Source organism: Sceloporus occidentalis, unplaced genomic scaffold (assembly GCF_023333645.1).
Source record: "Sceloporus occidentalis isolate IW3139 unplaced genomic scaffold, rSceOcc1.0.p SCAF_29, whole genome shotgun sequence".
NCBI classification, from domain to species: Eukaryota; Metazoa; Chordata; class Lepidosauria; order Squamata; family Phrynosomatidae; genus Sceloporus; species Sceloporus occidentalis.
The window spans coordinates 11061765-11085014 of NW_028317009.1; the positions used below are offsets into that span (position 1 = coordinate 11061765).

General features: G+C 50.6%; 1 protein-coding gene across 1 annotated transcript; it reads right to left on the reverse strand.

The window, feature by feature from the left end:
* Positions 1–5141: 5141 nt before the first annotated feature.
* SLC9A5 (solute carrier family 9 member A5) lies at positions 5142–22397 on the reverse strand. Its single transcript, XM_089486351.1, has 16 exons — positions 22277–22397; positions 20456–20758; positions 19597–19760; positions 17289–17367; positions 16925–17102; positions 14966–15186; positions 14440–14642; positions 10971–11060; positions 10791–10861; positions 10431–10560; positions 9154–9242; positions 8708–8834; positions 8178–8342; positions 6125–6194; positions 5795–5917; positions 5142–5599 (listed from the first exon to the last, which is right to left on the reverse strand). The coding sequence occupies exons 1-16, from the start codon at positions 22395–22397 to the stop codon at positions 5142–5144; spliced, it is 2592 nt and encodes an 863-aa protein (XP_089342477.1).
* Positions 22398–23250: the final 853 nt, after the last annotated feature.

Genomic DNA, 23250 nt, shown 5'->3' on the forward strand with positions numbered 1-23250 from the left:
CCCCTGCCTCATTCTGCCCAACCTGCCCCCCGCCTCATTCTGCCCAACCCGCCAAACACTCTTCCATAGAGCGCCTGCCATACCCACGCCCCACTTCTACTGCCCCTTAACCCTTTCACAGCTTTAATGCACTGGGGTAAAGGGGCAGCTCAGTCCCAGTGGCCCCCCGGGGTAAAGGGTTAGAAAGCGGTAAAGCAATGGCGTTTTTTACTCGTGGGGTGGGGGGCGGTTACTCCGTTATACATAAATACAGATATAAAGACGCACGTAAACACACAGAGGTGCACCGAGACGTCAAGCCCCCCGACCACGGCCCTCGATAAGCCGCCATGGAGCCGAGGGCCCTCGATAAGCCGCCATGGAGCCGAGGGCCCTCGATAAGCCGCCATGGAGCCGACGGCCCTCGATAAGCCGCCATGGAGCCGAGGGCCCTCGATAAGCCGCCATGGAGCCGACGGCCCTCGATAAGCCGCCATGGAGCCGACGGCCCTCGATAAGCCGCCATGGAGCCGAGGGCCCTCGATAAGCCGCCATGGAGCCAAGGGCCCTCGATAAGCCGCCATGGAGCCGACGGCTCAGGGCCAGGCCAACGGTATTTATACAGGTGCGGCTCGGAGACCAGTCGGGACAGGAATCCCATCATTACACTCGCCCAGCGACATGAACCTGTCCGCAGGAGCCGGAATTAACCCCTGGCTGCCGGCAGACTCCGTACCGGCCCGAGATCCCGCGGAGGTCCCGCTAACCCGCGCAGCGATAACTCTGTAGGGAAAGCGCTGAAAGAACCTCACACTGGGGTTAGGGGGTCTTCAGGACCGTTTTTCGGGCCAGCCAATGGGGAGTCGGCAGAACGCGTTGGGGTGAAATGCGTCGAGGCATTACGTGACAAGTGGCACTGCGGGGGGCCGCCTGGACAGGTTTGACGTGTCTTGCGTGCTTTTGGGCAGTGGCAGGTTAATGGGCAGCCGGCTGCAGGTGATGTGATTGATGTGACGTGGAGCTTCGCTGAGGCAGAAAGGGGATTAGCAGTTCGTGGAGCCGCCGCACATTAATCTGGCCGCGCTCCAGCCTCCGAAGGGTTATATAACGGAGGGTGAGGGCCAAGCCGGCGGCCCCGGACTCTGCTCCTGGCACCGCCGCCGCCGCTTACACACAGTACGGCGGATAATCTCCCAGAATCCCGTGCAGAATGCGTTACTGTGTGTGAGGCCGGCCACAGAGCTAGCACTCTAACACAGCTCTCTACAGACGGAAAGCTGGAGAATAATTATCCGAGCTTTCTGCCTGGTTTCTTGTTACATCACAAGCAGCCGCCATCACGGGAACGATGATGTAATGGGGGGGGGCGCAGAACGCGCGGTGGGGGGTTAATAAACTATCACGGGTTATTCCGCTCCCCGCTTACAAAGCGCTAATACTAACCGGGACAAAAGAAAGATCCCAATACCCTCAGCCGACACCGGCGGCAGCTCCCAGTCACACCGGCCGAGCCGTCCCGGGATAGATCGCTGCTACCGTCCTTAACATAAAATCAGACACAGAAAGACTTAACCCCTCAGCCGCTGGACAGTTAAGGAGCAGCAGGCAGGAAGGGGTTACCAGGTGCATACCTCTTCAATGGCCGGGAGGGAGATATTTACAAAGACAACATTCATAGGAAGGGTCCTCCGCCTCCCCTTCAAACAGCTGCTCAAACCATCAAACAGACTTCATTACAACCAACAAAGCGCGGCCCCGTGAGAGAGAGACTCGGGAGGCTAGTTCACCAGACTCAGGGTTTCATGGCGTATAAAGCGTACGAGACGAGCCATTCCTACACGACACACAATCCGCAGCGTGTCCCGGGAGCTTGCAATCCGCACAGCGTACACATCGGCGGCACGATGCCGGCAGGGGCTGCGTACTTACGGTGAGACGGACCGGGCAGAAATCACGCGGGTTTAACTCTTAGCGTGCTGAGCGAGGCACGTCTGGGACTCCGCCGGCAGACGAGGCAAACTCTCCGGGAACTTCATCGGCCGCTCTGTGGCTGGGGATAAAGCGGGGAGGCAGGAATAATGACATAGTGTCGGTTTACCGCGTGTGCCTCCCCTCTCCTCCCTCATCTGCATGTACCCTCCCTGACATTAGGGGGGGGGGCAGCGGCAGGTCAGCGTCGGATGCCCAGGTACAGCCCTGCTTTAAAAAGAAAGCCGGCAGATGCATGGAAATGCATTCCGGCAGAGGGGGTTTGTTCGTACTCTGGTAAATAAAACACATCGCATTAAATAAAGGAAGTAATGAATGAAGCGCAGTATTCAGGCGTACACAGGGGATGGCAGCTGTATTCACTATAACGACCCCCGTACGGTACATGGCTACAGTCACGACCCCGCAGCAGCATGGAGCCGGCGGCCACGAACCCCCGCAGCAGCAGGGAGCCGGCGGCCACGAACCCAGCAGCAGCATGGAGCCGGCGGCCACGAACCCAGCAGCAGCATGGAGCCGGCGGCCACGAACCCAGCAGCAGCATGGAGCCGGCGGCCACGAACCCAGCAGCAGCATGGAGCCGGCGGCCACGAACCCAGCAGCAGCATGGAGCCGGCGGCCACGAACCCCGCAGCAGCATGGAGCCGGCGGCCACGAACCCCGCAGCAGCATGGAGCCGGCGGCCACGAACCCCGCAGCAGCATGGAGCCGGCAGCCACGACCCCGCAGCAGCATGGAGCCGGCGGCCACGAACCCCGCAGCAGCATGGAGCCGGCAGCCACGACCCCGCAGCAGCATGGAGCCGGCGGTTCTGTGCAGGTGGTGACAAGTCTTGCGTTAAAGCCGGGGATTTATTGGTCCCGCAGCCGCCTAGAAGTAATAATCAGGTTATGTGCGCCGGCTCTGGGTGCTGCGGCCCGGCTGAACCGCTCGATTTAACCCCTTGGTGACACACTCATGGTTAGCAGAAGACAAATCCCATCAGGCACAGGACGGTCGGAGTAAATCTCTCCTAACCTTACAAACTGTCTGATATCAGTGGGACCGCCGGCTCCGCATTATAATCTTACCGTGTTATTCCACATCCAGGACACGAGCATTATTATTATATATATCATAAAGCATTATTATTATATATATCATAAAGCATTATTATTATATATATCATAAAGCATTATTATTATATATATCATAAAGCATTATTATTATATATATCATAAAGCATTATTATTATATATATCATAAAGCATTATTATTATATATATCATAAAGCATTATTATTATATATATCATAAAGCATTATTATTATATATATCATAAAGCATTATTATTATATATATGTTCTAAAGCATTATTATTATATATATGTTCTAAAGCATTATTATTATATATATATTCTAAAGCACTATTATTATATATATTCTAAAGCATTATTATATATATATTCTAAAGCATATTATTTATATTCTAAAGCATTATTATATATATGTTCTAAAGCATTATTATTATATATATATTATAAAGCATTATTATTATATATATTCTAAAGCATTATTATAATATATATATTATAAAGCATTATTAATATATATATATTCTAAAGCATTATTATATATATATTCTAAAGCATATTATTTATATTCTAAAGCATTATTATTATATATATATTCTAAAGCATTATTAAAGCGCTGCTTTGGTCACGCACAGTCGGTCATACGGTAGAGCGATAGTAAATAGCCCAAAGCGTTACCCCAAATAGACTCACGTTACCAAAAATACATAGCCCCCTTTGCACCTGTCTCACGCAGGTTTTGGTCACACGTGTCTGTCTTCTGTTACCTAAATCATTGGGCCGGAGGACGTTGCTGAAGATGAATACGGAGCACACGCCACGGACTCCAGACTCCACGCGTGATCAGGAGTTCCGGAATTCAATCATCATGACATACATAGAAGAATCATTCAGCTGCTCCATTTAGCCATCCAAGCCTTCAGACATCCTGCATGCGCAACAAGCAAGCCCCGAACAGCAGTCGCTCAGCCAGGCATCAGCGGTGGCTCTATCCGTGTTTATCTGGTCTCCTCGGAACACGCAATCAAAACACGGAACTGTCAGAAACACGCAGAGTCACCAAAAGACAGCTCATAACGCACACCCCACGATACAACAGGGAGACCCGCTGTAACAGCGCATGCCGACAAACCCACGTCACACGCGGCTTTTAATCAAATCCATTGGCTTTATGTAAAGAATCCAAAACACGTCTAGGATAACGGAGCGGCGGGATGCCCTCCGTGACTGCTGGAGTCGCTAGCGACGTCTCTTCTCCGGCGGAGGAAATGGAGACACATTTATTAAAGGCAGGCCACGGAGACATCGCTTGGGGGCCACGGAGACATCGCTTGGGGGCCACGGAGACATCGCTTGGGGGCCACAGAGATGATTCCAAAAGCCGAGACCAGCCACAGAGAATCGAAAGCAAACAATCGTATTAACAGGAACAGAAAAGTATATCGTCTCGCTAAAGAATAACGCGAGCCCTACAGAACGATGCCTAACCCCGCGCGTGTGCGGAGACCCGTGCCCGGGGAGCTGCGGCACGCCCGCGCAGAGCCTACGCAGAGCCCACGGGGACGCGGAGAGGGCTACACGGTGCAAAGGCAAAGTCTCACGTGTCTGCAGGTCCAACCGTCACAGCGGCCAACGCGGCCACAGAAGAACACAACGCGAAGATGACGAAAATAGTCTGGAGCCCAAACGGGAACCACGTCCTTCCTGGAGCAGGGCGAGCGTGCGCTCGTGTGAAAGGCGTCCTCGTGACATCATTAGCAGCGCATCGTTTAGCAGACTCTGCCCAAATAACCTTATTTCAGGAAGCGATAGAGGCTGAAGCGCCAGTGTTGTTCTGGACCTGATACAAACCCGTCAGTCGTTCAGGCGTCGGCGTTTGATTCCGACAGATACTGAAATGCTGACTGCCCCGGCGTGCTGCTGCCGAAAAAACTGCCCCGGAAAGAAAATAAAGAAAAGACTGGGGCAATTCCCGCTATGTGCATTATCCCCCCCCCCCTGCTCTTACACCACCTCTTATATTATGGAGGGTGGGCAACCGATCCTTCACAAAAGGCTACATCACTACTCCTTTCCTTGGCCAGGCGCTGGGGGTCCGCAGTCAGATTTTGGAGGGCCGGTGCAGCTGCAGCAGCCTCTTGCTGTGGGTGTTTCTGGCTGACAATGGACTCCTGGTCACTTCTGCTCGTGGCATCAAAGGCTGGAGTTCCTGCAGCTGGAGCGGGCCGGGGCCCAGAAGACTTCGCTCTTGGACACCGCTAAAAGGGAAACAGCTACATGTCTCCGGCAGCGTCTGGAGGACCGGGGGGCTTCGGCCATCCTGCCTCTGGAGCCGGGCTCCGTCAGTGTGAAGGTCCGGGGCCGGAGGAGAACCAACGCTCTCTAGGGATGAGATACTCTGCTTCCAGGATCTTTGCAGGTCCACGGGGACTATTTTGGTCGTCTCCAACGAGATGCAGACTGTGTTTTCATCCAAATTACTTTTCCAGGGTAGCACTTTCTCGGCTAATGTAGGGGATGGCGGCACAATACGGGGGCTCTGACAGACCCCCAACATGCCTGCAGATAGAGACACATACTGTCAGGTTTTACATGTCGAGGTGTTCCGAGCTATTAAACTTCTTTTATACATAAAAACAAAGCAACTATAACAGAAACATCTCTTGGGCAAAGTGTTTCACGGTTCTGCGCATGCACATAAGATCTACGTATCTTCATTCTGGCAGCAGTAACAGTGTATTCAGAATCATTTACCTGAGACTTTAACACCCTGGAGAATCTCATCTGTTGCTCGAGCCACAAAGGTTATACCCTCATCATCTCCAATCTCTACGTCCGAACTCTCAGCCTCAGAGTCCGCAGTCACGACAATAGAAGCTGGGGAGAAAAAAAAGAGAGAGAAGAACACTGCAAGCTCACCAACACAGAAGGACCCATTCAGAGTACAGCACCGTTACCGTCCCACCCCACTGCCGGTAAGCACGAGAGGGAGGTTATTCCCGGCTGGAGCTCCTGAATTCTTCTCATCGTATCCATCGCTTTACACCGGAAGGCAGTAAGCGGCGCGGCGGCGGCTTAACGTACCCGTGTTCTGCCAGCTCACAACTTTATTCTGTCTTCCGTTTCGAAACTCGTTTTCTAGGCTGCTTCTTCTCTACCAAACAAGAAGGGAAAAGGGAACCAACGTAACAAATATGGCAGATCTGCGTCTATAACAGCAACCGACAAACTAAGAAGACGGGGGCCGAGCAGACAAAGAGAGTCACGTTCGTGCCGGGAGAAGACCAAGCAGGCCACCGACATTTCCCCCAAACAGACTTTATTCAGACACTTTCAGTTTCCTGACGTGTTTGTAAGGCCCTCCTGTGGCTCGGAGTACGGGGGGCACCGGGGGTTCAGCCAAATCAAGAATGTCAGGAAAACAGGATTCTGCGATAAAATATGTGCTGTTCTGGGCTCGTGTGGCTAAACATCGCTGCCAAGGACAGATGGCCACGTGTTTAACAGAACCCTCTAATATCCGATATATATAATATTATATATATGAATAACCCATAACCTGATCGCTTCTCGGACAGGATCATGCAGGTTTTACGCGGGTCCAGCGCTGCCGTCCTTCTAAAGCAAACATTTGTCGAGTGACTGGAATCACGGGGAAGGTAAAACACGGGCACAGGCGGTTCGGATGATAAGCCGTTACTTGTTTACATGTTTAGGACGTCCGACAGGACTGTTCCGTGAGACTGAGATGGATTTTAAGGAGCCGAAGCCCCACGAGATCTCAGATTCGATAAAGGAGTCTGTTTAGAGGCCATGAGATGCTCGATGCCGTTCCGGAGGCTCCCTCGGCTTCTGACTTATATGTAATAATACGGAGTGAGAAATAGTTTAGGAGGCGCCGGGATCGCGTGTTCAGCCGTGCAGCACAATCTTGGTTTCTGTGGTAAGAGTCGGAGGGGGTCGGCTATTAGCTGTCCGGCTATCGCTGCGGCTTTCGGTGGAAAATATCCTTCGGCTTGCGCAGTCAGCGTTATTTCGCAGATCCAATGATTACTTCAGCAACAACATCGCTCCCCCCCCCCCAAACAGAATCTCCAGCAGTGATTAAATAAACACGGCTTCGGGACCGCTGCTGGCACGGGCTCTCAGGACACGTATGACTCTCCACATCATATTCTTCCGGTGAGCGCCCCGGCTTGGTAGGCAGGGTCCGGGTTCTGAATAATTCTGGATAATAACCAGCGGGAACGCCGACTCTGTATTTAGTAGATACAAGGCGGTAGGTCGACATTATGAGATGCTGGTTTTACCCTAGAGTATTTAGCGAGGTATTCCCGCTGTGCCGATAACATGCCTAGTAGGAGGTACGTTCTGACCCAGAGCAGCGCATGCATTGCACGTGAAAGGCGTGGCCGTGTGCTGCTCCGTACACACGTGTGTGATTCCGACAGACCGTGGAGGCTGCGTCCCCCTCTCTTCCCATCTATAACCAAACAGGTGAATCGACCGCAGATCGGTCTTTAATATTTGGGCAGTGACCCGCGTGGCTCCGGGCTGCAGCGTAGCAGCGAGGGGGTTAAATCTCCGGGAACGCAGGACTTGGATCTCCTCCGAAAAAATTCCATCCTGCTGGGCTTTTTCTCTGGCCCCAAAACAGAGCTTGAGGTTTTCATCTCAACAAGCAAATGTTGGCCGGGAAAGAAGGAAAAATCTTGACATAACCTTTACTGCGGGCCGATCGGCGCATGAAATAACCCACAGAAACATTTCTACAGCGGAGGGGTACGCCACATGCGCACACAGGGCTGCTCCGCGACACCCGATTAGTTCTGTGAATAATCATCTATTCTGGAAACATTGTTCATCGCTGCTGAATCACCAAAGATACCAACGGCCATTTCTTACATTCGTGTTTATATCACAGAGGATACAAAGGAAACCAAACGGGGGGAAAGCGTGTTATCGGTTTTACGAAGGCCGTCGCTATCTCATCATACAACGTACATATATGACGTCTAATCATGAGAAAGTTACACGCAATGGACGGCCATCCTCTCTCTCTACGCCCAGGGCATTAAAAACATTGGAAAAATGCCCCATCCCTACCGCCTCGTCCTGCACTACGGGCCAAACGCACCTTTTTGCGGCCTTCCTTCTTTGCGCGTGACTTGGACGAGCAGGTGTTGTGTTTGGTGGATTTAAAAGACTCCAGGCGGCGCTTCATGTTCTGTTGGAAGACCTCCTTCTCCTGCCGGCTCTGCTCGTCTGGGGTCATGAAGTGGCGACTGTAACTCGCTTTGCACTGTGGAAATACAACGCCAGGTTAGAAGTATCAGAGCGAAAACCGCACCGATGTCACTGTACATACGTGTTTGATCAGCACACGCAATCATATCAAACACACGAAAACCGCTCAAGCACTTTACAAACTTGGCAGGAGTTGCTGTTATCGGCATTCTCAGAGGGCATGAAGTTGGTCTCGCCGTTGGGTTAGCGCTCCCTAGCGGCCGTGAGACCCCCCACACGGAGTGTCGCTTTCTCGGGCTCTCTGGATTATGACGCTTGTGCTCCCAGAGCTCACCGTAAACACAGACTGCGCCCGTTTGTCGGACGGCACCCTGGTTCGAAGCCCTGCGGATCGTTACACGGAGCGAGCGCCGCTCTTACCCTCCGGCGAGGTTTATAGAGACTGCCGCTCAGCACGTGATGCATCACCGTGTCCTCTCTGTCCCTTCCGCTGCGCACCGTGTCGATGGCTTGGAGGTCCAGGCACGCTTTGCTCCCACTTTCTCTCCTGGGGATAACAACGAATACCAAAGTTGGGACGGAGAATGCGCTCGGGGAGACGTTTATTGTCTGGAGATACAGGGGGGGGCGGTTTTTATAACGGGTTTGCGCTCCCGTGATGGGGAAAACCGACTAAAACGGACAGGGAGGGTCGGACGAGGCACCCCTGCAGCCCCTCCGCTGGGTATCTGAGGTACGGGCACGGTCTGATGATGGGTGCGTTATCTGCGGGAGCGTCACAGATTAATGGCCGGTGGATGTTGGGATACGGTTGGGGGGAAGGCGAATATAACAAGGAGAATATTTCCCTGGCAGCCCCCACTTACAGAAGGTTGGTCACAGAGGTCTCTGACATTGACGCTCTACTGGGCATGGAAGGCAGAGACAGTCTGTCTGGGGAAATGATGTGACCTCCCTACGGAAGAATAACAGAATAAACCAATAAATCCCGTATACATTTACAGCGTACATAAAGCTGCCCAAACCCACTTGATGCATGGATGTATTTCTTACAGGTTTATAAACCGCTCGAAAAAATATTATGCAACCGACGGAGCCCTGGAGTCTGGCCTGAAACGCTGTATATGTTGGGGCCGGGTATACGTCTAAGGGATAGCGGCGCATGCTTCCAACAATTCCACGTTCAAACCCATCATTGGCACTCTAATCGTGTCCCTGGGGATGCCGCCCCCCCCCCCCCCGCATGGCAGTTTAATGGTCTTTTACTGTACTGGAATTGGTTAGTTTAACCCCTTGGGGTCTCCATTGGCAGCTGCTGGTTTGAATTTATCGCTGGATTGAATTTATGCGCGACTCGTTTGGTGGAGTGTCACGAGTCGCTGTGCGGCTGTCTGATCCGGACCCCGGGCCTGATTCACGCACTAACGCTCCGCAAGAGGAGTCGCAGCTGCCGGCTTGGAAAGGTCCCCCACGGCTGGTCACGGGCTACATGCGCGTTATAAACAGGCAACGTGCCGCTGCCCTTCCTCGGACGGAGGAGAAATTCCCGCAGATTCAAAGGTCTATGTGAGTCACCGAGACCCACAGCCATTCCGCGCATGCACTGCCCGTATAGCATGGATAACAAGCCACGCAGATATGAGGATCCTTTTCACACCCGACAGCTGAGGAAGAGACGCCGACCGCTCCCTGGGATTACTGGCTACTAAATGAAAGATGGCATGATCACTGGGCGGCCAGTGCTGAGAGCGGCGCTCGCGCACACCGACACCGACACGATAGAACGGATGCCTCTGTGTACAGATAAACCCGTCACCCGTCTGTCACCCGTCTATACGTATACAGCCGGTGCGTGTATCTGTAGGCACGCGTGTACACGGTATACGGCTACGCGCACACACCGGGATATAAGACGTGCGCAGCTCGGTCTCCGGTAATCGCTTTGTGTTGCGGATGATTTGATGATAAGGTATTCACAGCCGGCAGCTGCTTTTACCCCGTCAGGCTGCTGACACCTCATTCCTTGACAGGTCGTTGAGGAGTCTGCACATTACATATCACAGCTGGAAGCGAACGGAACGGCGCGAGCGATGGATGAGAGTTTAATAGCGCAAAGAACGCGCGTCGGTAAAAATCACCGTACCTGATCGGCCAGGCTGAGAGCGTCGCGGATGTTCAGCTTGTAGCAAACCTCCCAAATCTCGTCCTTGATCCGATAGGCAGATTTCCTCATTAACCACTGGCTCAGGTACTTCTTATCAAAGTGTTCCCACCTAGTGAGCGCACAGACATTCGGGGCTCAGGATCAGATCCATAACCCGGTACCGATGGAAACGTTGTTATTACGCGAGATTACAAATAATGCATGGGCGCAGGTACGGTTCTAGCACGTGTTGGACTCTGCCGGTAACGGTGTAACGAAGGAGCCAGGAGGGGCCGATAGCGCTACCCAGGCTGACAACATCCAAACACATGACTGTTTACAGACGGCTAGGGTACGTACTTATCTCTCCAGTAATGATATCCGTGGTGCCCGACTACATCTTCTACAGCAGCCATGATGTGGTCAAAAGCCTCGATGGGAGAAAACAGAAGAGTTATCAACGGCGCAGGATCGGCCTGGACCTTCTCAGACATTCTGTTATGGAGACGTCAGCATCCCAAACACAAACGGGCTACTTACATGCTCGTGCAGCTCCTCGTTAAGCGTTGGTTTGTGGTGGTCTCGTCTCTTCACCTTCAGCCACTTAACCAGAGGTTTGATGGTTAGACCCTGCGGCGGAGAATCACAGCCACGTTTAATTCCGCCTCGGGCCAGAAAGCTGGCGTTCCCCAGCAGCGTCAGGCCGGAGCATCGGGGTACATCCCCCCATTCTCCATACCCTCACCCTATATTATACCGTATGGACGTAGCGTGGCACATGTCTCACCATTACTGGTCATTCTAGATACACATACCATAGATCCAGGATTTAGGGCCCTGCACTGTGCATTGCGCAATACCTCGGCTATATATCTGGCATGTAGGATAAGACACGCATTCCGTGTCAGGAATAACCCGCGTGTGTCAGCACCAGAGCGGCAGGAAGTTTGTAAGACGCGTGTTCTGCGCAGAAGGATCCGTGTATGACCTCTGCTTAGACACAAGGCAGTAACGGTGTCGCCGGCGGAGGGAATGTGCGCCGCGGGACTCGCTCAAGCAATCGTTTGGGATTGCTAGAATTATTATAGCCAGCCGAGGTGTTTTTGTTATGTCTGAGCAGATATGCCGCCCGGGGGGAGCTGAGGGATATTTTACAGAGAAGTATGTGGTGGGGGCCGCACGGCCCCTGCATCTGTATACTGGGTTACCGGAATGGCTTCCCAACCTGCTTCGGGTAACACGGGAAAACGTTTGGGATGACTCGGCATCGCCCGCATATACCGTCTCTAGCAGCGCTTCATAATGTATTTTATCTGTGTTCAGACGCCTGTCTGTGTGTATTTATATCTCAGGCACACAATTTACACAACCCCCGTTATTTCACGGCTTCACTGACATACTGCGGCCGCTGTAAGAGTGCAGAGAGTTTATACAGGCTGAGAACGGCAGCACACTCCCGAACACGGCGTTCTAAAACACACACGGAAATGAGACAAGGCAACAACATTGCAGAAAAAGTGCTTTTACCTGGAGATTTAAACGTACATTTTTGGTTTCTAGCCGTGGCCCTGAGGTATGTTAAACGTGACCGCTTACCTGCTTGTCACCCGCATGTCACGCACACACACGACGCAGCGGATAAAGCAGCGTGTCTTGCGACGGCTATAAGATTCCTAAATAGACTGCTTATTATTCACACGGATCGCGAGTGACGGCTGCATTGTCAGCACCAGCTGGCGCTGCTGAAATCAAACCGCATGGGAAAGGGTCCTCTGTGCAAACAGCCGGCTGTGGAGGGGCAAAAGGGGTTAATGCCCCACTCTGCGGAGTATCTGAATAACTAAATCACGCCAGAGAGCGGCGGCAGGCGTTAAAAAAATTTAAATATCAAACGCAGATTAGATTTTAGCAGCAAGCACGGCTCGAGGGGATTACACGAGCGTCTGCAGCTTTATAACGCACAGCAGATATACATAGATATGATATAGATATGATATATATAAATATATAGATAGATATATAAATATATAGATATGATATATATATAAATATATAGATAGATACATATGATATAGATACATATGATATAGATAGATATGATATATATATAGATATGATATAGATATGATACAGATATGATATCTATATATATAGATAGATATGATATAGATAGATATGATATAGATAGATATGATATAGATATGATATAGATATATATATAAATATATATATAGATAGATATGATATATATATATATAGATAGATATGATATAGATAGATATGATATAGATATAAATATATAGATAGATATGATATAGATATGATATATATATATATATATAGATATGATATAGATAGATAGATATGATATAGATATGATATATATATATAGATAGATAGATATGATATAGATATGATATCTATATATATATATAGATAGATAGATATATAGATAGATATGATATAGATAGATATGATATAGATATGATATAGATATATATATAAATATATAGATAGATAGATAGATAGATATGATATATATATATATATATATAGATAGATAGATATGATATAGATAGATATGATATAGATAGATATGCTATAGATATGCTATAGATAGATATGATATAGATATGATATATATATATATAGATATGATACAGATATGATATATAGATAGATATGATATAGATAGATATGATATAGATATGCTATAGATAGATAGATATGATATAGATAGATATGATATATATATGATATATATATATATATATAGATAGATATGATATAGATAGATATGATATAGATAGATAGGATATAGATAGATAGGATATAGATATGATATATATATATATATATATATATAGATAGATATGATATAGATATGATATAGATAGATATGATATAGATAGATATGATATATATATATAGGGAGACCCTGCGCGTAAGTGAATTGTACGCTGAACGAAAGTCGTTTTGGGAATGAAGTAGTTGATGGGTTGAAAGCCACACGTTACCCGACCCGTGGAATCGGAGTAAACGGGCTTTGAAGATGCCACGTGTCGTAAAGAGGATGACAGACGGTAATTTCACACTCAATATTCCAGGTGAATGGAACGCGCATGTCCGGTGCTCACTCTTTACCAGCCCTCCTCAGCGCTCCTTCCATGTAACGTTAGCAAAGCGACTCCACATAATCTGACAGGGCTTCGAGAAATGCAGATCTTTTAGAGTTTCTAAAAGATTTAGCGACCCATTAGCTGCTGTGTGTCAGCGAGCAAAACACCAAACACCCGACCCATTCCCGGCAGACCGTTAAAGCCGGGCCAAGGCAGGTCATTGTGTGTGTAGAAGGCGAGCGGCGGGACAGGAGGCTTCACGACACAGATATTACCTGCATCGCAATTTAACGTTTAGATTAATGACACGTCACTGTGAAAAACAGGGAAGGTCTCACGGGCATACCAACACCTCCACGGGCACACCAACGCACCCATGGGCACACCAACGCACCCACGGGCACACCAACGCACCCACGGGCACACCCACTGGCATACGGACGCACCCACGGGCACACTTACACCCCTACAGGCACACATATCACATACTGCTGAATAAGAAACATCAGCCCTAAGTGGCAGCTTTACTGCCGGAACCCAACCGAGGCAGAGTGGTGACCCCTAGTGGGGAATCTGTGAACTGCAGATCATGGAAACGATAACTTTATTGGTTTTTGGATCCAAGCTCCCCGTCACCTCGAGTCAAATATTCTTTTTATAGGAGTGCTTTCCGGAAATCAGGCATTCTATACGTTACCAGATACCTGTCTTTATGTATATCTATTACAGACTATTATATCTATAAATAATAGACACATGTATAAACTTCTAAAGAAGGTAGCGGCCAAAGCACAAAGCCAGAACGCCGAGTAAACCGTGAATAAACCAACCATGTTACAGGTAACGCCGGGGTGTAAACGTGCGAGACGCAAATAAATGAAGTCACTGACCTGAAACATCACTGTGAAAAACACCACCACGATGGTCGTGGCTACAAAGTAGTCCTTGGCCTTGACTTTGGAGCCGTCCAGCAGGATAACCAGCGCGAAAGCCACTGCTCCACGGAGGCCGCCGTAAGACATGACGACCTGGTCTATTCTGTCCAGGGGAAGGAGCCGAAAGCGATTTAAAACACAAGTCTGCAGGACGACCCCTGTAGCAAAAAGAGTCAGTATCAGGCGGCCGTGCAGCAAATACACCCTGCCGTGTGCCACATCTACCCCAATACCCACGCGTAATAACGCTCGAGGATCCGGGCCCCGGGCGCTGGATTTCGGGAGATTACAGAGAGCTAATGAAGGGACACAGCCACGTAACAGACCGATAGTTAACAGGTTATAGCAAAACCAGACGGGCATCCCCAAACTGTCCTTTAATACACGCTAAGGAGACCGTGCCTTTACGTGTCAATAAACCTCACGGAAGAGAGGCCGCATTGTGCTTCAACTAAACCGGACGTACGCGAAACGGACTCACCGACAGCTCTGAAAGCCAAGATAAAGAAGAGCGTGGACAGCACCAGCGCCGTGTCCCACATCCACTTCGAGGTGTCCACCGCGGAAATGCCCAGGAAAATAAAGATAATGGTCTCCGAGCTGCTGGCCAACGTCTTCATCGTGTATTTCACCGTGGTGCGGGATTTGTTCGAGATGTTCGCTTCAACATACTTCTTACAGCACAAGCCGCAAAACGTCACTCTGCGGAGAGAAGAGATCGCGTTCCCGTATTACTCTGCGCTCAGGAGCAGGCAGCGTTCCCGTATTACTCTGCGCTCAGGAGCAGGCAGCGTTCCCGTATTACTCTGCGCTCAGGAGCAGGCAGCGTTCCCGTATTACTCTGCGCTCAGGAGCAGGCAGCGTTCCCGTATTACTCTGCGCTCAGGAGCAGGCAGCGTTCCCGTATTACTCTGCGCTCAGGAGCAGGCAGCGTTCCCGTATTACTCTGCGCTCAGGAGCAGGCAGCGTTCCCGTATTACTCTGCGCTCAGGAGCAGGCAGCGTTCCCATATTACTCTGCGCTCAGGAGCAGGCAGCGTTCCCGTATTACTCTGCGCTCAGGAGCAGGCAGCGTTCCCGTATTACTCTGCGCTCAGGAGCAGGCAGCGTTCCCATATTACTCTGCGCTCAGGAGCAGGCAGCGTTCCCGTATTACTCTGCGCTCAGGAGCAGGCAGCGTTCCCGTATTACTCTGCGCTCAGGAGCAGGCAGCGTTCCCGTATTACTCTGCGCTCAGGAGCAGGCAGCGTTCCCGTATTACTCTGCGCTCAGGAGCAGGCAGCGTTCCCGTATTACTCTGCGCTCAGGAGCAGGCAGCGTTCCCGTATTACTCTGCGCTCAGGAGCAGGCAGCGTTCCCGTATTACTCTGCGCTCAGGAGCAGGCAGCGTTCCCGTATTACTCTGCGCTCAGGAGCAGGCAGCGTTCCCGTATTACTCTGCGCTCAGGAGCAGGCAGCGTTCCCATATTACTCTGCGCTCAGGAGCAGGCAGCGTTCCCGTATTACTCTGCGCTCAGGAGCAGGCAGCGTTCCCGTATTACTCTGCGCTCAGGAGCAGGCAGCGTTCCCATATTACTCTGCGCTCAGGAGCAGGCAGCGTTCCCGTATTACTCTGCGCTCAGGAGCAGGCAGCGTTCCCGTATTACTCTGCGCTCAGGAGCAGGCAGCGTTCCCGTATTATTCTGCGCTCAGGAGCAGGCAGCCGGTGAGATCGCGTTCCCGTATTACTCTGCGCTCAGGAGCAGGCAGCGTTCCCGTATTACTCTGCGCTCAGGAGCAGGCAGCCGGTGAGATCGCGTTCCTGTATTACTCTGAGCAGGTTTTGCATTGAGTCGGCAAAACAAGAGTCTAACCTGAGACATCCGACAGACGTCATGTCTATCAGTACAGACACACGGACATTCACAGCTAACCGTAACGTGTGAGGAGTGGCCACTAGATGGCGCCTTTGAGCAACAAACTGACCGGGTGTTATTATGTGTTGTTTGGTTGTTGTTATTGTTTGTCCATTTATGTAACATCATCACGTTCCATAACACTGTGCAAGGCGTTAACACGCTGTAGTGTGTTAACAAGTAACACTCTGGGCTTACTGAAACTAAAGGTCAGAAGGGCCCTAGGCCAATGGGCTTACAATCTACATTCACATCCTGCTGAACGAATGGAGAGGTCATTTAGTGTTTTGCTCCACTATTTAGCACATGCAGAGGAAGGTGCGGATCAGGTGCAGACGACGCATTTCACATAAATTCTGCGACTTAGGGAAAGATTTAAGAGTCCGACCGCTGGGCGTCCGCTCACATCATGGAGAGTTTAAAGGCTTAGCTATCACTATCACGTATTGATTTATACACTGCACAGGGCTCAACAATGGATTTATGATCGATAATAATTCATTTCTGAACGTAGTCTCACATAACGGATATTTTCCAGACACTCACGCCAATATCGAGGAGAGAGAGACCATCTCAGCCGTGAGGTGGGCCAGGTACACAATTAGGAAGACGAACAGCGGCTCTATGATCCGAACACGCTTAGTGAACCTGGTGATTAGGGCGAGAAGGAAAGCAGATACCAGACCGATAGCCGTTCCTCCAAGACTCACCACGAAGAAGGACCCTGCGGCAAACGAAACAGGAGGTCACTAGACGGCAACGATTACCGGTCTCCCCCCCGCCGACACTCGCATCTACGGGTTATCACCCTTCTATATAGTCTATAGGGGGTCAGAACGCCGAGTGAGATTAAGCGACACACATTGTATACACGCTTTATACGGGAAGCGGCACTCGGTTACAGACTCACCAACTCCTTTCATGTAGTCCGTGACTCGCACGTTCTTCGGGCCCATTTCCACGAAAGAGTTAAATACCTTATACAGAACCTGCAAGAGCGAGAATCCAAGATAAAGAGAATATCCGACCGTTTACTCAAACACCACCAGTTCTAAGAGAAGGGCCGCTCCTGGGGAGAACGCTAAACACGCGTGTAAAGCCCCTGCGCGGCTGCGGCTTCAGCGACCCCCCCCCCCCCGATACGCAGAAACAGCTAGAAGTTGTTAGAAGGAAAACTGGGTTACGAAGTGAAAAGAAAAACATTCATCATTGAATAGAAGACTGCATTTAGGCCACGAGGTACGAAACATCTCACAATAGATTCTTTTCATGTCAGGTTATTGAGTGAATCCACAAGCCGTCATCGCTCACGTAATCAGGGAGCGTGGATAATAATGAGTTGTATTGTTTTATATAGCGCCATCATATTGCGGAGCGCTGTATGTTCACAGACTTCGGGATCTCGGCACAGTCTGCTAGGGTCACGGGTGACAAAGTCTTCAAATCTTTTCTAAAAACGTGCATTTACAAGGAATGCAAATAATGGAAAATCCGGCTCTCGCTAGAGAACTAATCGAATGGCGGCCCTCGCTAATAGCGGCTGCTAAATCCACAGCACAGGCCACACTGACAGGCCCTCTACTGCGCTCTTCTCCCGGCTATCAGGAGGGCTACGGAGAGCCCCGAGCGGCACATGCCCTTAGCTCTTTCACCCCATTTCTTTAAGGAGTGCCTGACCCGAAGTGTTGCCTGCTGGGAAATGTAGTTTGCAGTCACATTATAATATAATATATATATATATATATATATATATATATATATATATACGAAACAATGTTACAAGCTACGACACAAACAATACTAAATATTACACAGTTACTCTCCATACGCAAGACAGAACTAGCCGATCTCTCCCTCATCTGCAGGGTTTATATTCTGCAGGGATGTACGATGGGTTTATCCCGACTACATGGAACATTGGGGGGGGGGGGTAGTTAGTGGAAACGGTGCTGTTGACAGAACTGTAAAGCGGGCCGGTGGTGGAGCATTGAGTTGGTATGACGTGTGTATGATGGTGTCCGCAGGTCATCACGCTCCGGCTAGATTAATGACATCACACGGAAGTGCGAGCCCGTGAATTCAAAATGCAGAATTTCACATGTTCCAGGTTTACAGCAGCCTGCGTGATCCCGTCCTTCTGTCAGCGCTCTGCAGCAAGCTGCCTAACACAGAAATAACCCGGCATATATTTTCTCCCACGGTGCCCGTAGATCAGGGCTCGAAAAAGGCTACAGAGTTATACAAAGGCTATGGAGTGATAGAAAATGGCTACGGAGTGATAGAAAATGGCTATGGAGTGATAGGAATGGCTATGGAGTGATAGGAATGGCTATGGACTTATACAAAATGGCTATGGAGTGATAGGAAAGGCTATGGACTTATACAAAATGGCTATGGAGTGATAAAAGGCTATGGATTGATAGGAATGGCTATGGAGTGATAGGAATGGCTATGGAGTGATAGGAGAGGCTATGGAGTGATAGGAGAGGCTATGGAGTGATAGGAATGGCTATGGAGTGATAGGAATGGCTATGGAGTGATAGGAAAGGCTATGGAGTGATAGGAAAGGCTATGGAGTGATAGGAATGGCTATGGAGTGATAGGAATGGCTATGGAGTGATAGGAATGGCTATGGAGTGATAGGAATGGCTATGGAGTGATAGGAATGGCTATGGGGTTCTAGAATATAAAATGAAGAGCGTCTGATCTGCAATCGTTGAATCGCAGGCACTTTATGTTCTGCTGTACACGTGCAGCTTCATTGTGCCGTAACACACATATGGTAACGTGTAGCAGCGGATGTTCATGTTCTGTGACCATCTGATCCCATTATTGGCCATATTGTGCATATCTGATCAGAAAATGATTATTTAGGGCTGTTACACAGATACGATACCGTTTGGAGACACGATTTCTGTATCGGAAAGACTGGGATAGGTGATGACTGGACAGACGTGGCAGGGAAGCAACATGAAGCACGTTACCGCGGCACATCTCACACGCCACCCCTAACAGCGGCACTTTTACCTATTGTATCATACATCCCAACTTACTTTAGATTGTAAGCTCCTGTGCACAGGACCCCGTCACCTGTTGTTCTATAAGTCAAATTGTTGTTAACTACTTGTTATCCATTGTACAGGGCTGTGGAATACGATGGCGCTATATAAAACAATAATGATAATAGTGGCTCTTCATGTTGGGTAACGTATCCTTACCACAGTGACGGCATCATTCAGCAGAGACTCTCCAAACACGATGATGAACAACGTCTCGTTTACGTGAACCTCTTCAAACACAGCCAACACCGCGACGGGATCCACAGCCGAAATGAGGCTGCCGAAGAGCAGGAAATCCATCAAACCGGCTTCCACCTTCTGGTCTGACATACGGAGAAAGGAAAGGGGGTCACCCCGAGAATCATATAAACGGCGCGAAACTAAACGTTGGCCGGACAGCGGCTCTCGCTCTGTATGAAAGACACTGTGTTAGGGAAGTCGCCATGTGCTGTCTGCCGTCCCGCTTAAACTACCCGTACCCGGCGGGAGCGGACAGAGAGCCTTCCATGCGCTCCAAGCTGCCTTCTACACCCGAGTGCCCCAACTTTGCTATGAAACGGGGCAGCTTTCTCCACCACGAGCCCCTTGCCGTTCTAGAAAAGAAATCTTCCCGGCTTCCACTCACAGATTTAGGAAGTGTAATAAAGCCATGACGGCTGTGGCGGGTAGGGGTTACGTTTCAGACCCACACATCGGTCAGTAAAGAAGTCTTTTAATGTCAGTATGAAAGATAAGAAGTATTGATGCCTGCGTGCTGCCCGTTTACATCACGGGAAATAACACGCTAATCGTTAATAATCACACTTTCACCCAAATAATAGGAAAATGATTATACGCAGTATATATATTATTTTTTTAGTATATATTATATCTATATATTTTATTATATTATTTGATGGCCGCTGGACCTAACGGTAAGAAACTTTAACTCAGGAGATCAGCGCCAGCCGAAGAACTGGGATAATCACACGCTGCCACCCGCTCTCCATGCCACAAAGCTACTCCATGCCTGACTTACCCATAAGACCCAACAAACTGACCCCCCATAGGGCCACTCCGGTCGCAAAAGAGTTCCAGATGGTGCCCACCACAGCGTACATGAGAATCGCACCAACGTTGTCGAAGAAGAGTCTGCTGGGCATGAAGTAGCCAGAGTCCAAGACGATAGGAGGCAGAAGGAACAGGAAGAACATGCCGGGTTCCAGCTGGAACTCGGCTCTTTGCGCGATGGCCAGGACTATTCCGCCAAGGGCCAGGCCCAGGATAATCAGGAGGCAGCTTTCTGGCACCACGGTGGTCACCTTTCTGGATAGATGGAACACTGCAACAAAGGGTGGGATAAGCACGTTACCGAGAAGTCACCGTGTGACGGGGCCCAACCATTGTGGGGACACACGGCTACACGGCGCTTTCATTCACCGGACAGGACACATACATGCTGCCCGCTCAGCGTTACTACGGCCCCCTGCGCTCTAATAATCCCAACTTCTGGCGCAACGACGACAAAAAACCCGCTTAACGAAAGGACAATTTATCAGCAAAGCGGCTAAAGGGTTAAGTGACCGACTCTGAGGGCCAGGCGGCATCACGACGGAAATGAATTAGGATACATAGCGCCGCTGACATAACATGTTCCCCGCTAACTGCGAACTAATTATACGTTCCTATAATAAGAACTGGTTTCCCTAGTTACTAAACGCACCGTTCACATGCGCGAAAGCGTCAGGCAAGTCAGTCCCGACCGCTTTACTGCCGGGGACCCTCCAGGAGCGGGACAGCGGCGATTCCGGGGACCCTTCCTAACGGCAAAGCATCCACATGAAAGGGTTAATACATCGCACCCCCGTGTACACAGCATCTGGAGGCTGAATCGGTATAAGTAAGAACCACGATTAGACAGTCAGCGTGCTGCGTACGTGTGCGCCGGGTCACGTATGTGCGCATACATGACATAGCGGTACACGAGGCATTATGCCGACGCGTGCGGATATTCAAGAGACCGAGCCAAACATGGAGCCCGCGATACTTTTCATATCTCAACCCCGTTATGCAAATGCCACGAATAAGACCCCCCGCTGAGCGGATCTGCCCCTCTTCCTCCCGCCGTGGGAAGGGCATGGAAGCAACACGCAAAGAGTTACGCAGAGCCTGCGGCTAAATAGACCTAGCGAGGCAGACCGGCCCTCTAATCATCCCGAGAATCTGCCCTATTACCCCAAGAATCTTAAGTGAAATCCTCAAAGGATGTCCTTACTCCAAGACCCCTCGTAGCCCAGGACCACCGCCGAGGACCACCGCCGTCCTATAACTCCCGTCATGGGAAAAAAGGATACGTTCCGCTTAGGAGATAACTGCCCCCCACCAAAGTTATTAATAAAAAAAGATGTGGATTTGGGCCGTAAGAGAGAGCAATAAATAACACGCCGCTCGCTGAATCTGCGCCATGGAAACGTCTTCTGTACGAGGACACGTTCCCTTCACCCACAAAAAGAGGAGCAGCACAGAGTATACTTCTGGCAGGTGCTACAGAGCGATGCTTAATACATGCAGCAAAATGTCTTATCAGGAGAATGAAAAGAATAAAAGCTCTGTGGGTAGCATGTATACTGACAGCCCAGACCTGTGGCCCTTTACCGGAGAGAGCCTAGGGGCCCCTCACAGAGAAACAGTAATCTGCAGAGTACAGAGAGCAGCCCCCTGCGCCCTGCATGCACAACTCACATTATCCCCAACCAGCCTTACATTCTACGCGTGTCTCTGCTCGGTGGTAATAGATAAGGGGCCAGGGGGCCCAGGCCGGTACCGGGGGTGACGAGCACGTGCTTTACGGTTCGCTCACCGATTTTTGCCAGACTGGCCACCAGGATCCACACGGCCACCAGGTAGGGGGTCTGCACCGTGTGCCATTCCCAGCGCACCACCTGGAAGCCTCCCGGGACGGCGCTCTCCTCCCGAGCCATGAAGCCCAGAACCGGAAGCAACGGGAGCGCGAGCAGCAGCCGCAGCATCTCTCCGCCGGTACCCAGCGCCGGCTCTCTGCAACCTCCGAAAGCCGGCGATGACGTCACGAGAACGCATCTCAGCCAATCGGAGGGCGAGCAGAGACAGGCGGCTGATCTCACGATGTAACTCTTGGGCTTCCATGTGCTCGTTCTAAGGCATCGGTAAAGAGGTATATCTGCCAAATGTCCCTGTACAATTTGTCCAGTCCCTGTTTGGACTCCAAACCCCTGATACCCCCTCTTTCTCTCCTCCCCTGATGCCCCTTCTCTCCTCCCCTGATGCCCCTCTCCTTTAGGAGGTCAGAATGTTTAATGGGTATGAGGCCCCTACCCATCTACCTGCGGCCCCCACCCATCTACCTGCGGCCCCCACCCATCTAACTGCGGCCCCTACCCATCTACCTGCGGCCCCTACCCATCTACCTGCGGCCCCCACCCATCTACCTGCGGCCCCCACCCATCTACCTGCGGCCCCCACCCATCTACCTGGGGCCACTACCCATCTACCTGGGGCCACACACCAACTGCCCCTCCTCTGGCACTAGCCGTGACACGCGTGCTGCAGTTACACGGAGTAGCGAGTACACACTAATGATTATGGGCTGTTCTGCTGAATATCAGCGCCGTCTCTGGGCAATCGCACAAATTCACCGAGACACAACCCCACCGCCGCCAGCAGACGTGTTACCGGAAGCACACACACCGACACCGGGGCCGGCGGACAGCAGAGGCAGACCCTTCACCGCCAGCAGACGTGTTACCGGAAACACACACACCGACACCGGGGCCGGCGGACAGCAGAGGCAGACCC

What these genes read in the sequence shown, in the direction of transcription:
- SLC9A5 (XM_089486351.1), bottom strand. Translation starts at nt 22,397, where the DNA reads ATGGCTCGGGAGGAGAGCGCCGTCCCGGGAGGCTTCCAGGTGGTGCGC. An exon ending in CAGTTTGTTGGGTCTTATGG is followed by an intron (nt 19,761 to 20,455) that starts GTAAGTCAGGCA and finishes TCCGTATGTCAG; the next exon opens with ACCAGAAGGTGGAAGCCGGT. An exon ending in TCTCTCTCCTCGATATTGGC is followed by an intron (nt 15,187 to 16,924) that starts GTGAGTGTCTGG and finishes TTCTCTCCGCAG; the next exon opens with AGTGACGTTTTGCGGCTTGT.